The sequence below is a fragment of the Sorex araneus genome, chromosome X (genome assembly GCF_027595985.1).
Source record: "Sorex araneus isolate mSorAra2 chromosome X, mSorAra2.pri, whole genome shotgun sequence".
NCBI lineage: Eukaryota > Metazoa > Chordata > Mammalia > Eulipotyphla > Soricidae > Sorex > Sorex araneus.
This window is the reverse complement of record NC_073313.1, coordinates 330,972,779-330,989,262: the sequence shown is the minus strand read 5'-3', so window position 1 is coordinate 330,989,262 and position 16,484 is coordinate 330,972,779. Positions and strand designations below refer to the sequence as shown.

Here is a 16,484-nt window from a genome sequence, read left to right as displayed (position 1 = left end):
TAAGAAGCTTCTGCACTGCAAAAGATAGTGACCAGAATACAGTTTACAGAATGGGAAAGGATATTCACCCAATACCCATCTGATAAGGGGTTAATATCAATGGTATATAAAGCACTGGTTGAACTCTACAAGAAGAAAACATCCAACCCCATCAGAAAATGGGGCGAAGAAATGAACAGAAATTTACCAAGTAAGAGATACGAATGGCCAAGAGGCACATGAAAAAGTGCTCTACATCACTAATCATCAGGGAGATGCAGATCAAAACAACCATGAGATACCACCTCACACTACAGAGACTGGCGCATGTCCAAAAGAACAAAAGCAACCACTGTTGGAGAGGATGTGGGGAGAAAGGGACCCTTCTACACTGCTGGTGGGAATGCCGATTGGTTCAGCCCTTTTGGGAAACAATATGGACACTTCTCAAAAAGTAAAAAATTGAGCTCCCATTTGACCCAGCAATACCACTGCTAGGAATATACCCCGGAGAAGCAAAAAAGTATAGTCGAAATGACATTTGCACTTATATATTCATCGCAGCACTGTTTACAATAGCCAGAATCTGGAAAAAACCCGAGTGCCCTAGAACAGATGACTGGTTGAAGAAACTCTGGTACATCTATACAATGGAATACTATGCAGCTGTTAGAAAGAATGAGGTCATGACGTTTGCATATAAGTGGATCAGCATGGAAAGTATTATGCTAAGTGAAATGAGTCAGAAAGAGAGAGACATAGATTGCACTCATCTGTGGAATATAGAATAATAGACTATAAGACTAACACCCAAGAATAGTAGAAATAAGTACCAGGAGGTTGTCTCCATGGCTTGGAGGCTGGTCTCTCATTCTGGGCAACTCGGAGAAGGGAACACCAAGTAAAATGTGGTTGGAGAACCCAGTTGGGAAGGAGAGGCATGCTGAAAGTAGACTATAGATTGAACACAACGGCCACTCAACACCCCTATTGCAAACCACAACACCCAAAAGGAGAGAGAATAAAAGGGAATGCCCTGTCACAGAGGCGGGGTGAGGTGTGTGTGTGGGGGGAATTAAGGGGTGGGAGGGTTCATTGGTGGTGGAGAATGGGCACTGGTGGAGGGATGGGTTCTCAAACACTGTATGAGGGAAACACAAGCACTAAAATGTGTAAATCTGTAACTGTACCCTCAGTGATTCACCAATTAAAAAATAAATTTAAAAGATAATAAAAAGTGCCATTAGCATTACTGTTATGCAAAAACTAGTGAGTATACAGTGGAGAAGTTGAAACTGGGTACACTTTTGGTAGGAATGCCAAAAGGTGTGGTCAAAAACAGAATTGCCATGTGACTGAACAGTTTCTGCTTGTGGACAATTACTATTCACCATACCCAAAGGTAGAAACATTCCAAATTTCCATGACAAAGATTGAAAATTCGGGGCTGGAGTGATAGCACAGCGGGTAGGGCGTTTGCCTTGCACGCAGTAGACCCGGATTCAAATCCCAGCATCCCATAAGGTCCCCTGAGCACCGCCAGGGTTAATTCCTGAGTGAAGAGCCAGGAGTAACCCCTGTGCATCGCCGGGTGTGACCCAAAAACCAAAAAAAAAAAAAAAAGATTGAAAATTCATATGACCATATACATATAATGAATTAATTTGCCATAAAAGGAAATTCTGACACATGCTATAACATGGATGAGCTTTTAAAACATGCTGAATCACTCCCCAAGAATTCTGCTTCTACTCATTTGAGTTCCTGGAGTTGCAAAATTCAGAAACAAACCAGAAAACTTTAGGGTGAGGCAGACACTATAAATTCTAAGTGCAACAGAAATGTGGATCATTGCACCTAAAATTTAATGTATCAGACGTGCTATTGAGGCCTTACACAAAGTGTTGGAGATGATCTGACCCACATTTCTTGGACCAAACACCATGTAATTTATTCATCTACTTCTTTCCAAGAATTAGTTGAATTTCACTCTCATTCTAATGTTTCTTATTCCTTTCCCAGGATAGGGTGAAATGCTTGACCAGATAGGAATGTAAAACTTAAAAAGGTTTGGCATCCCGATATCAGCAACTGCCACAGAAATATATTTGAAATATATTTGAGTTCTCTGTAAGAAAGCCCCTGCATGGCTGGAGATAGTGCAAAGGGCTCGAGTGTGTGCTTCGCATGTTAGGGCTTAGGTCCCAGCGCCACAGGGTCTTCTGAGCACTGCCAGGCGTGGCCCCCCAAAGAAAATCTGAAGGTAGCTGGTTCGGTGTTCAAGCACTACAGTAATACTGTTTTCCCAATAGGCGGTATATGCTTTCACGTTGTTACCTAGCAAGTTTATTTCAGCAGGAGTGTTTCGAAAATCACTTAAACTGTGAACAGATTCTCTTGAAAAGTACACGTAAGTCAGAATTTTGAATACAACTTACTGGGCAAAGCACAAGAAGCAAATGCCCCCAAGAAAACAATATAGGGACTTTAGAATAAAGTCCCAGCTAAATTCTTTTTCCAAAGAGTGTTGCCGTACTTCTGTGCTACTCGAAGTGAAAAATAATTTCAGTCGGTGAGAATCTGTAGAAATTTCCCATTGGATTCCCACAGTAACAATGTCAGTATAGGCAATCCCATAAATATACAAATAGTACATGTAACCAATGGAAAAAGAAGTTTTAGTCAAGGGTTTTACACATGCTTTAAGAGATGTATCAGTCACTGGGTAATTGTGAGTTCATCTAAAAAATGCAAGGAAAAAGTACAGGTAAGACTTGGGGTGCCAGGGACTGGAGAGATAGCACAGCGGGTAGGGCGTTTGCCTTGCATGTGGCCGACCCGGGTTCGATTCCAAGCATCCCATAGGTCCCTGAGCACCGCCAGGGGTAATTCCTGAGTGCAGAGCCAGGAATAACCCCTGTGCATCGCCAGGTGTGGCTCAAAAAGAAAAAAAAAAAAAAGTTGGGGTGCTTGCCTGCACACAGCCAGTTTAAGCCCCTACCAGAGTTCCCTGAGGTGTGGCCCAAACCAAAAGTGAAAAAAAACAAAGTGTAGGGACCAAGGATAGATATAGCTTATTAGTAAAGTGCATGGCTTGCACTTTTGTCAAGTCCTGGATTTGATCCCGAATATCCCCCAACCCCCCTCCCCCCACCAAAAAAAAACCAGGTAATATGTAGACATTAGCTAATTCTTTTCTATGGATGAAAGTAATCTTACCATCTCTTAGCATATTTTATCGTTACAACTTAATGAAAAATACAAGTTAATGAAAAAGTTCTGATTACTTTTATTAAATACGGAATTTGAAAAACTTTCCTTATAATTTTGTACTTTAAAGTACAAACTGCAAGACAAATACAAACTTAAAATTTAAGGCACCATGATTTATAAAGTGCTCATAATAGTTTCAAGGCATGCAATAACACCAATCTCATCACCAATGTCCTCATATTCCCTCCCATTGCCCTCAATGGGCACATTTTAAAATTCAGTTATTGTGGTTTAGGTTTCCTGCTTTGTTTAAACATATATCCCTTACCTCTACACCACCGAAGTGCTAGGATGCCCTGCCCTTTTTATCCCAGTCTGCCTCTTCTTATTTACACTCTCTAGATTTCTTTCCTTCTCTGACCTTATTTCAATAATCCAGGTAAAGGGTAACTGAGGTATCCCCACTGCAGATAAGTGAGATCATCCAGTATTTATCCTTCTTCATTTAACATGGTATCCTTGAGTTCCATCCACGTTGCAGTAAACTGCAAGAGTCCATCCTTCCTTGCAGCTGCACAGTACTCCATTGAGTATATGCGTACCTTCATTATCCACCCATCTATCATTGTACACCTGGTTAGAATTCTGTATCCTAGCTATTGTGCTCAGTGCTGAAATAAATAGTGTGTTTATGTTCTTTTGAATGAATGTTTTTGGAGACATAGTTATTAATCCTTTGAGTATATTCAAAGCCTACACATGACAATGGCTTATGCAGACTACCCAGAACTTATGGTAGAGTCAGAAATTTTCTGAGATAATTTTTTAATAAGTTCTAGAAGAAATGTGTGTACAATTTTAAAGTGAATTTATAAATAAAGAGCTTACAAACTCATGAAGAACTTTTTTTTTTTTTTTTTTTGCTTTTTGGGTCACACCTGGCGATGCACAGGGGTTACTCCTGGCTCTGCACTCAGGAATCACCCCTGGCGGTGCTCAGGGGACCATATGGGATGCTGGGAATCGAACCCGGGTCGGCCGCGTGCAAGGCAAACGCCCTACCCGCTGTGCTATTGCTCCAGCCCCTGAAGAACTTTTTAAACCCTAAGTTTCTCACAAAATGAGAATTGTAAAGTATGCAAATCTGCTAACGGTAATGAATGCTGGTATCTAAATGATCTGGCTGAATGTGAATACTCAACCCCTTTCTTTCTGTTCACGTCTGACTGAGAAGGTAAGAAGGAACAAATCAAGGCTACAAGTGACTGAAAAAAATCTTCATGTTGTTTCCTGTGCCCACTTGTTGGGGATATGGTCTTTTTCTCTGGAGTCCAAACACAAGATGAAAGGGCTCTCCTTCACAATCAGAACCGATCTGCTGCTCTGCTAGCCACAGCCCGAATGTTGCCGTAGACCTTTGAAGGAGGATTTCCTGCAGAGGAAGAGGTATGCAAATACATTCACAACTATAAAAGCTACCTGGGAAACAGGACAACCCTAAAAAGAACAAGAACAGTTTTTCTGTGCAAGCTGCCCCAATCCTGGAAATCACAACCTAGGCTGCTGATTGCTGCAGGTTTGAAAATGAGACAGTTTGATCAATTAAGTTGACTGATACTTAGCAGCTCCCTTTTGCTGAACCTGAAACACGACTTTGCTGCTGTTCTTGAATGGCTTTTCTGTCATCTCATCAGGGAAAGGAACAAAGACATCAGTACTTCTACCCGATAAGCCCTCTCTGTTCTCTAGGTGACTGATGGAATCCCAGTAGAGATCATACTCCTCTCTAGACCAGAGAACTCTTGCTAAAATGATTTGCAAATGTGGTGTGAGTTCCTAAATTCTCTATTTTCTTTCCAGAGAAAACATCACAGAAATAAAGAACTCTTACCAAGGATGAGGTTGCAAATAGCAGTTCTTGCCATCTTGATGTTTTGGAAAGAGCCAAGGATGTGAACTTTCCTGTGAGAGAATGAGCCAAGTTAGCAACAAAAAGTATCCTCTTAATTTAAGTCCTACAACCAGAAGCTCTGGAAAAATCATGATAGATACAAATTCTAAATAAAGCAGGGGTGATGGCTGCATATCTGTCCATTCACTAAAAACTACCTGAAGGGGGCTAGGAATTTTGTGGTATTATGTTCCAATAAAAAATTACTAGAAAGGATTAAAAAAAAATTTTAACTGAGTTTTTTAAAATTAATAATCACAGCATATCCATATCCCAAAAACAGTAACAATAAGTCAATGAGAGACGTTACTGGCGCCCGCTCGAACAACTCGATGAGCAACGGAATGACAGTGACAATGGCAATAATCACAGCAGGCATCTTTATTCTTGGGTCACAATATCTACCATCCAAAGAGTATTTTCTATGTTCTAGGGCTTACATGTTCTCCTTTAATCCTTAAACATTAGCTTTTTAAAAAAATTATGGTTGTTTTTTTCTTTTCTTTTGCTTTTTGGGTCACACCTGGTGACGCACGGGGGTTACTCACCCCTGGCGGTGCTCATGGGGGATCATATGGATGCTGGGAATCAAACCCGTATCGGCTGCATGCAAGGCAAACGCCCTACCCGCTGTGCTATTGCTCCAGCCCCTCAAACATTAGCTTTTAAGATAGATGTTATCTTCAAAAGGAAAAGCAGCTCACAAAAAAAAAAAAAAAAAATCTAGAAACCCGTCCAAATTTAAACACTGGCAGTTATTAAAGTAACACTGTACTTTTTTAAATTAAAACATCTTTAATTTTCTTATAAATGGATGGATATACGGAGTATCATGCTGAGTGAAATGTGTCAGAAAGAGGGACAGATATAGAATGACTGCATTCACTTGTGTGATATAAAAAAAAATATATAGTATAAGGCTAATATCCAAGGTGAGGGTAAACAGAAGCCAGGAAGACTGGTCAATGTCGCTGAAAGCTTGCCACAAGACTGTGTGGGAGGCGAAGGGCAGTTAGGGTACAGAAGGGACCAACATGACAGTAATAGTTGGAAATGATCATTCTGGACAGGAACTGAGTGTTGAAAGTAGGTAAAGGGATATACGTGATGACCTTTCATTACCCATATAGCAAACCATAAGGCACAGATGGGGGAGGGAGGAAGAGGGAGGTGGGAGAGGAAGAAGGAGAGGGAAGGAGAGGGAAGGAGAGAGGGAGGGAGGAGGAGGAGGATTGGGACTGGTGTGAAAAGCACATTGGTAAAGGGATGGCTGTTGGAACATTATATGACTGAAATATAGTTATGAACCAGTTTGTAAATGTGTGTATCACTGTGATTCAATTAAAAAAAAACTTTGCATTTCAACTACAATGCTTTAAAAAAAAAATCACCTAAATTCTTATTGAGTATTCACGGAGAGTACATACTGCTGCAGGCCATTTTAATGGGCATTCCTTGTTGACTGACACTAGGTAAAATTGGTAATATATAGCATTTTGCTTTCTCAAGCCCAATTTTAAACTGTCAATAAACTATCAATAAATTGACACTAAAATTGGCAAGGGGAACATAAGGCAGAAAACCTCTCCCTGATGTTCCAATACACAAAAAACAGTGTAAAGGTGAAGATAAAAAATGAGAATCAGGGGCTGGAGTGATAGCATAGCGGGTAGGGCATTTGCTTTGCATGCGGCTGACCCGGGTTGATTCCCGGCATCCCATATGGTCCTCTGAGCACCACCAGGGGTAATTCCTGAGTGCAGAGCCAGGAGTGACCCTTGTGCATCGCTGGGTATGACCCCCCCCCCCAAAAAAAAAAGAGAATCAGTTTTAAAAAACTTGTTCATGATGATCTCCCCAGATCTTCACTCAGAGTAAACAGGCAACCCCCCCTGTTGAGTTTTTTATTCGTCTCAACTCAACAACACATGATATGATACATAGACATGAGAATGCCAGGGTAGCTCACAGCTTGCCCTGGGTCCATCAGTCCCTCACTGGGACCCTGCACTTGGAGTGCTAGGAACTAAAGGCAACTGAGGCTGAAGTCAATGCCCAGAGGTAAATATTATTTTGGAGTCAATTAACTCCCATGTTACATAGCATAGTATCAACTGTCTTCCCGTGTCTATACAAAAAGGACATTGCTAAGTAAACCATATAAATGACATAAAGGAAAGAGAAAAACAATATAGGATTACTAGCTGTGCCTCAGTTGCTCTGTTGTAGGAGTGGCTCAATAAACCTCAAGCTCCCTGCAGGAGCAGCAAAGTGTTACCCAACATCACCCTCTATAACTAGCAGTTATGGGGGTGGGGATGGATTGCTCACATAGGTGGCAAAAGACAAAGAGTCTGTAGGTGTAGCAGAGGTAGGAGCAGCGTGCCAAAAGCAAGGTCCACATCAAGCAAACTTTTGCACCTGAATCCTTGATGCGCAGCCATTCTGTAATGGGCTCGGAAAGCCTGGTCGTCAGGTGGGAGGTACTTCAGAAATACAACGTAAGCTTTGCATGTATGAGGCCTTGGGTGTGATTCCTGGGATCAAACCAAAATCAAGTGGCATGGGCCAAAGAGGGTACAGAGTTAAGGCACTTATCTTACATGTGGCTGACCCAGTTGGAACTCGAGCCCAGGAGTGACCCATGAGCACAGAGCTAAGATTAAGCCTCTGAACACAACTGAGTGTGACCCAAATAGTCGAAACAAGAAAAAAAACAAACAAAAACTGAGTAGCAGCAGAGAAGGCTGAAGAATGCTTCTCTGAAGAACCTGACCTGCTCACGAAGACTGAAGACACTGGCGCCAGAATTTTCTACCAGGAAACAGCCTGGTCAGTCAACCAAGGTGAAACTTACAGTCAACTTTTAGCTTCCAACCCGATCCCCCATGAACCCTGAGAGCTATTTTGCTTCTTACCACTCCACCCATACACACACCCTGAGTATAAGCAGAATCTGAGTGTCTAACAGAGTGAAAACACAGGATGTTAAGAAAATGAAACAGATCAGAAAGAGTAACAGAAAAGGATTCCAGATAGGACAGGGCAGGGAAAGAGAAGGGAAATGAAAGAAGAAATCCAAGAAAAGGTCTCAGAATGGTAGATGTGTTCCTCGTCTGAAAGAGCCTAATAAGCAAAGTAAAAAGCAGCCTGCATAAATAAACCTCACTGTGAAATTTCAGAACCTGGGTACAAAGAACCAGAAATACGAATCAAAGTGGCTTTGGGGTTCTTAAAACTGAAAGTGAAATGGAGATGCAGAAATGCCCTCAGATTTGTGAATGAGAATGATTGGTAAATGAAAGATGTGTACTTGGCCAAGACAGAAGGAATTTTTAGAAATGGGTTTTAAAAAAATACAAACTTCCTATGCTATGCTAATTCCTAGACTCCATAGCCTATGTAAGGAAAATAAGACGCACTGATGGAAAAAGACTTGAACCAGAGGTTCAGACAGTAAAAGGGGAAGGGTGCAAAGAGAAATGAGAGGCCAGCTGGGAACCAGAGAGACTGGGTGCAAGTGCTTCTAGAACAGGTGGTGCCAGGAGAAATTTCTACAATGTTTGATATTTTGAACATCGCAAGAGGAGATAAAGACAGACGCAGGAATATTTCAGGTAAAAACTGCAAAGGATATAAAATAATCAGAGCATATCATCTTGGTAATCTACTACTATATTGAGCACTGACATTTTAGTTAATACTGACCACTGGTCTAATAAAAACTACAATGTCGGAAGAAGATGGGAATAAGCCAACAGACTTGTTTATAGCTGAGAGGTGGAGGGGGAGGGAGTGAAGGGGTGAGAGGATGCTCGAATTTCACCTTTCATGGTAGGAAGTCAACAGTGAACCTGAAAAGAAAATCAAGAATCTAGTACTCCACTAACAAGGTATTTAAACATAGAGGTTTAGTGAGGTATTTAAGCTTAGAGGTGTGTGTGTGTGGGGAGGGGGGGTCTATCTCAAAGAGTTCAAATTTTCTTTGAGGCATCAGAATATTATATATGTCTAATGTTCTAAAAAATAAAATTCCCGGGACAGGGAATGAATGTGTGCCTCTATGTGGCCCTTGGTAAATCCCTGATACCAAGAAATTTAAAAAAAAAAAACAAAAAAACAACAACTCTAAAACTTTTGCTCCACATAGACTATGAAAGATGAGACAGCAGCCACAACACTGTGTATGAGACGTTTTCCTGTTAAGTCCACCAAAGTAACTGGGCAGGAGTGTGGATGAAACATAGGTCTTAGGACAAGCAGGCAAAATAATCCTCTAGCTGACACGCTAAAAATAGTTGGAACAAAGATATTTCAATTTCATATATTGTTCACATTATTCTGCATTTTGCTGTTATTAGCAAGTCAAAAAATAACATTTATAAGGGTGTGAGTCCAGCTTGCGACTTTATCATCATTAATATAATCACTAAACATGTATTTCCTGTTAGCATAGTTAGAGCAAAAATACAAAAGAGCACATTTAATTCTTTAATTCAAGTCATCTGTATGAGTTTGCAAAATTAAAAAACCCAACAGCTGCCTTAGTCATGGTGACCCCAAACACAAAGCTACCCAAATGTCCTTCAACTGCAGACGGACACACAAAATGCAATTTATCATCAGAAATAAAGAATTAGGGATGCTCAAAAACCATGCTAATTAAAACAACATCGCAACCCCCATGATACACTGAAGACTACATTTATATGAATGTATTTCCATTTATATAAGCTTCTAGAAAGGCAAAACTATCATGACAGAAACTAGATCAGTGACTGACTGGATAAGGGGGACTGAGGAGATACACAAAGTACTGGAGTGTTGGACCTGTACGTGCAGTGGAACCACAGCAATGGACAGAGCCATTTGCCAAAAACTCACTGAACTCTATCATTGAAACAGGTAAACCATATTGCATGTAAATCATTCCACAACAAAAGCTGTTTTAAGAAATCAGATTAACTACATTTTAACTCTATATTTTATATGTATATAATATATATATACTTATTTTTATGAATGCATTAAGCTATAAATTTAACATCTTAACCATAATTTGATTAGCAAAGTAGTTACAATTTCAGCTCCTAAGCAGCTTCTAGAGCTGGAAATACATGATATTTTGAAATGCATTATACGTGTCAAAAATGTTGAAATCTCTAATTGTTTTTTTTTCCTTTTTTTGGTCACACCTGGAAAATGCACAGGGGTTACTTCTGGCTTTGCACTCAGTAATTACTCCTGGCGGTTCTCGGGGAAGGGGGACCATAAAGGATGCTGGGAATCAAACCCAGGTTGGCCGAGTGCAAGGCAAACACCCCACCTGCTGTACTATGGCTCCCGCCCCAAAATCTCTAGTTTAAGAAAGATTTTCTCATGGCTTCATATCCCCAACTCTAGGCTCAATTCCTAACATCAATTTATAAAATACCCATTTTTAGATAAAGAACATCAGCAATCTAGGGTTACAATTACATCTAAGGGATAAAATAGAGTCTACAATTTTGGTTCTAATTAATGGTTCTAATTAGAGTTTCTTGGTTTAGAGCAATGAGATGATTTTAAACAAAATTATTTCAGGATTTAGTAGCAGGCAGACACCTCTTCCACTCAATCAGCTGCTTTATTTCCCAGCCTGTGGTATCACATCTGAATCATCTCTCAATAATCCCAACCCAGCGACAGAGCAGCCACAACTCAGAGACTGGTCACTCAAGCTGGACTTGCAAGCGCTTTGATTCTCAGCACATCGCAATTTCATTATGTCCACATGTAACTGTGCAATACTCGCATTTCTTTCATGAAAAGTTTTTATAATAAAATCATATTTCAATCAAATGAAAGCCTCACAAAGGGACTTAAAAAAAGCATTCCTTGGCCTTTCTTAACCACTAATAGATTAGAGTCTCTGAAACGTTATTTAAATTATCAACTGTCAAGCCATCTTTATAGGATTCTAGACACTTATTTCACTGGTGACTCAGAATAAAGCTCCAATTTCTGAGCTATTCTCAATTAACTTAGTCGACTCACTGCAGGTAACTGTCTAGAATTATATATTGATAAGAAGTAGTGCTAGTTACACATAGACTATGTGTGACATTTTGAAAACAACAAAATGTCCAATATAATTTGATGACAATCCCAGATACTTACACATCCGCCAGAACTATCCGTGTCCGTGTCACATTCTCTATGGTGAATTTGGTTTTTCCTCCTTTGCCAGCAATTCTTCCAATAGCTCGGGATAGGTGGTCTCCTTTTAGGGGCTTCACTAAATAAAAAAATCAGTGGAAGTAAGTTATTCCAGTGCACAACCCACTTAAACACAAAATTTAATCATTAATTCTCCCTACAAGAGATAAAATACTTTTTTTTTTTTAGTGAATACATAATTTAATTCAGAAAATGACATTTAGAATCACAACAGGTGCAATGCATCTATTACCCAGATATGACCCAGAGAAAATATGTTCTTTGTCCTCAGGTTCCCTCCCATCACCCCCCACCCCCTGCTGCCTCTATGACAGACACTTTTCTTCTGTTTCTCTTCCTCCGTCCCTTCCTCTCTCCCTCCCTCCCTCTTTTTAGGTGTTGTGGTTTGCAACTTGATGCTGAGAGGTTATCAAGAATATCCCTTTACCTACTTTTAACCCTCAGATCTTGTCCAGCATGGTCATTCCCAGCTGTTACTGTCATAGTAGTCTCTCTTCTGGTCTTACCTACCCTCAGCCTCACACATACTTGTGGTTAGTTCCAACCACCGACCAGTCCTCCTAATTCTTGTTTTCCCTGGCCATGGATATTAGTCTTCTACTATATATATTTTTATATACCACAAATGAATGCAGTCATTCAAAACAAACATTTTTTTAAAAAAACCTGTTCACACCAAAACATGCAGGTCACAACATATATTACTTCAGTTAAATTTCTTTTAAATTTTAAGATGATTAAAAAAAAAAAACCCTCAACCAATACTACTCAAAAACTGACTTAAAGTTAGCAATACAAAAATACAGAACTGTAGAATAAGACCAGTGAAAGCACTCACCATCTGTAATTTCAAAAGACTCTAGGAAGAGGTCATCCAGTCTAATGAGGGCAAGTGCATCCTGTAACATCAAAGTAAACACGAGCCCCTCAGATACCTGAGAATGATGGTAAACTAAAATTCACAAATTACAGACCACAAAACTCAAATTGGGCCAGAGTGATAGTACAGTGTACGGTGTTGGCCTTGTACAGTGGCCAGTGCAGGTTCAATCCCCAGCATCCTATAAGCTCCCCAAAGCACTGCCAGGAGTAATTCCTGAGCGAAGAGCCTGGAGTAACCCCCGAGTATTGCTAGGTGCAACCTCCCCACCCTCCACCCCCCCAAAAAAACCCAGAAAACTGAAATTGGAAAAAAAGGGAGGAGGGGTTTGAGGAAAGACAGCTCAAAGGGTATGCGCAAGGCTTCCCAGTTTGTACATGGCATTGCATGGCTTTCTGCCCCCATCATGGTGTGTACAGACCTGGTGAGTTTCCCAGCACCTCACCCTAGCACCATCATCACACAGCTGCAGTGCTGGCAACCAGCAACAACCAGCTGTCAGGCCCGCAGGCCAAGAGTCTGCCGAAGCAGCCCACTGGAGAGGCCTTCCCAAGAAAATAATGGGCCCAAATCCCCAAACCCAGGAAAACATTCACACGGAGTCTTTCTTCAAACCCTACTTCAGCTGCCATGAGGCCACTCACCTCCACCTGGAAGCCCAGGACAAAGGCTTTCACAAAGTCAGCAGCTTTGGTCAGAGCACTAACATCTTTGGTATCTTTACATGTCTGTTTAATGAAACAAAGGTGTTTACAGTTGGGGATGGAAAAGGTGATGCTCCATCCAAATTCCCTCCACCACCACCCTCTGCTAACACAACAAGCCTTACAATTCAATTTTTAGGGAGGTAAGTAGGGAACTTTCAGCTGGAGGAGGCCACCGATTTCCTAAGGGTCTGGAGTAGGTGACTGATTTCCCAAGGGTCTGGAGTTCACAGCAGGATCTCTGTCCAGTCCAAAGAAGCCATCACCCCAACTAAGCAAGTCCCCTTCTCTCTCTTCCTTAGTGCCATTCCCCAGGTAGACTTGGACTTGCTGTTTATTAATAGACTTGCTCCTAGTATCTCCATTAGGAGCCACGTATATGCTCTCCAAGGCAACAACTCCAGCATGAATTAGTAACATATGTTTAAGCAGGGATCTAGCCTTCTGTTTATATAAATATCACAAAAATGACTACTCTTCATCAAATGCCCACCCATGAAAAGAACACGCACCTTCAAATTGTTTTACACTGCAGAGCTCTAATTTTCATTACAATCCTAAATACTAGGTGATATTCCCATAGTTTTATTTCTTGCCAGACAGGTTAAAACATGAACCATGTCTGAATCCAACACCATTATGTCTATTCGCACAGGTTGAAAATCAGGTTGAGGAGACCACACAACTGACAAAATCATACAAGGTGGCATAATGAAACATTTAAAATTAACTACCAATTAACTCCCTTATGTGCCTTTGGCCAACTCTCACAGACCCTCCAGATCTTATGTCTTCTCATCTACAAAATAAGGATAGAAGTGGAGAAGATTCAGAGAGGTCTCAACTATTAAGACTCACTTACTAGCTTGGTGACTCTGGCCAAGACACTTCTTTTTCAGTTTCCTCACATATCCAAATTGAAGATGTGTCATCTACCTTGTGTGACAGTCCTAAAAACCATAATGATGCAAGGTATGCCAACGCACCCCTCTGGGTCTGGAATACTGCAGCACCAACACAAGTTACTGGGATCCAAACTGACGCTACTGCAGTATAACACAAAGCTTAGGCACTAGGTGAGGAGTACCTCAGGGTCAGGAATGCATGCCTGACATGCACAGGGTCCCAAACTCAATTCTCAGTACTGCACGGACCCTGGCACCACTGGGTATGGTCCTGATGGCCTCCAGCAGCAATCATTGTGCTGCCCAAGGTTGTGCCCAAGCAACCCCCAAACTGGGAAGGAGTGTTGAACTATCAGGCTGCCTATCACTAGGCAGAACGGACTATTGTTTGGAAGCCGCCCACCCCAAATAAAAGTTCTGACGCTGAAGAAATGACTGAAAAGGGTCAAATAAAGAAGAAAGTCTTGGAGGTAGATCCTAAAATAGTGTCTCCCAAAGTGGCACTATGGCTCCCACCAGGAGCTGGAACAGTGGTGGGGGGAGGGGCAGCAGCAGGGACAATTGTTTACTGCATTTTTTGTTAATTTGCTTAAAGATGAGAGATTTTCAAGGTTAAACTGAGTGATTTCATTTCTGAAACGGTGCAGTAGGACAAATAAGGTCAGAAACCTCTGCCCTATGATGACTAGAACTGAGGGAAGGAGAACGGGCTGAGGACAGAGAGAGCCTGCACGGACTCTCTCTGTGAGAGAGCAAAGAGAACAGACACTGAACTGCTCCAAGAGAGGAAGAGGAAACCTGGGACCAAGACTCCTACTTGGAAGGCAAGCTCAATCAAAAACTTAATTTTTATCACTCCTGACAAACCACTGGCCTTACATTACAAAACTGAGAGTAACGGATCAGTTAGGAGTTTAGGGAGGAGGCATACAGGACAGTACTGGAGGATATTAGACACTTTGGTGTTGATGAAGGAGTTTAATCTTTGTTCATCAAAACCATAAACATTAACAGTGTAAACATGTTACCTACACTACAATAAAAACACATCAAAAACAACAACAAAAGTCTGGGGGACTTTATCTGGCACTGGCATAGAGGATGAAGAGTAGGAGACTAAAAGTAATAAAAGAACCTAATCTGGTAGGGACAACACATAATGTCACTGCATGAAACCATCAAATGTCACTGCATGAAACCATCAACACCTGGGTTAAGAGTGGCAAAGGGAAAAAGAAGGTCCTCTAATCAAACCCTACATTTCAAATTTTCCCAGCTACTCTCAGGAATGGTGATTTACATTATTCATGACTGTATCATCAACAGAGATAAATCTGCACCCGTCCCAAAGATGGTATAACATTCCTCAAAAAGATATTTTGTCTAACTTCTGGACTGCACCACAAGATGGTATGACACACACAGACACACACACACACCATACTTATTCTCAATTCTCCCCACCCCTAAAGAATAATATTGAAATACAGCGCCTCTACTACAGGCACATACTTTCTGTTGGCTGAACACTTGTCTATAATTCTCTTTTTATTCCTTTTCTTAATTCGCCTCAGAACTTTATAAACATCATGACAAGGCAGTATTTTGGTATGGTTTCGGCTCATTTATAAATTAAACTGATACTGGTGCTGATTACATGAATCTAATAAACGCGATTTTGAAGATATTTGAGAAAATTTCACAAAAATTAGGAAACTGGAAAAAATCGAACAAAGCTATTCATGCACCTCTCGTCCCTGCAGGAAAAATATCTGAGTGTGCTTGGAAACGACTGACATTCTCCTTACCCTAATTTCTACGTTCCTCGATTTCAAGTTAAAGCGAATCTGAAGTCCTAAATGTTCTACAATCGGAGTGAAAATCTTCATCCAGTTCTCTTTTAAGGGCGTGTATCTGTTGGCTGGGACTGGAACTTTCCTGGTTTCGCCTTTCCCACTCTATAATAAAACAGAACGCAACTCAGAGGTCAGGTATTGGGGGGGGGGGGGGGGTGCTACAGAAATCTGCTTTGAACTGAACGAGCTCGACTCCAAGAGACTTCCGTGCGGGGCCTCACGCATCACCCAGAGGCGACCCACGACAGCCGCCAGCAGCTGCAGCCCCCGTCCCGGTCCCCGTTCCCGGGGTCGCCCGCGAGTACCATGAACGCGTCCCCGGAGAGGGGCGGGAACACGGGCCTCTTGGCCGGCCGGGCCTCGTCCGTGTCCATACGCCCCGCGTCCGCGCCCTCTCCTGCCGAGGACAGCTGCTCAGCCCGCCGTTTCTTCGCCCGCCGTTCTCCCTTGCGGAGAACGTGGGTGAAGCCGTCCTCGGCGCCCACGCTCTGCGCCTCCATCGCGCCCTCCATCCCGAAGCGTCTCCAGCCACGGTACGGGCTTCCGGCTCGGACACGTGCGCTGCCGCAACGCGCAGGCGCACGTCTCCCCCTTCCGCCTCCCCGGCTCAGGACTCCGCCCCTCCGCCTAAGGAGTCTCACGCTGGGGGTCCTGCGGATTTTCAGCGAGGGCCTGCGGGAGAAAGAGGCTGTTCTAAAATATGCCTGATTTTTGTGGTCGTTCCCTTGACCTTGCCAGCAACAGCCAGAGCAATTTTGTCATCTCTTCCTCTGTACT

The 16,484-nt window shown here is 41.9% G+C and overlaps 1 protein-coding gene across 1 annotated transcript; it reads right to left on the bottom strand.

Annotated features, from left to right (window-relative positions):
* Positions 1-3,244: 3,244 nt before the first annotated feature.
* Positions 3,245-16,291, bottom strand: PNO1 (partner of NOB1 homolog). Its single transcript, XM_004609163.2, has 7 exons — positions 16,013-16,291; positions 15,660-15,809; positions 12,887-12,970; positions 12,201-12,261; positions 11,303-11,420; positions 5,084-5,154; positions 3,245-4,624 (listed from the first exon to the last, which is right to left on the bottom strand). Exons 1-7 carry the CDS (start codon positions 16,217-16,219, stop codon positions 4,557-4,559), a joined length of 759 nt encoding a protein of 252 aa, XP_004609220.2. The 5' UTR covers positions 16,220-16,291; the 3' UTR covers positions 3,245-4,556.
* Positions 16,292-16,484: the final 193 nt, after the last annotated feature.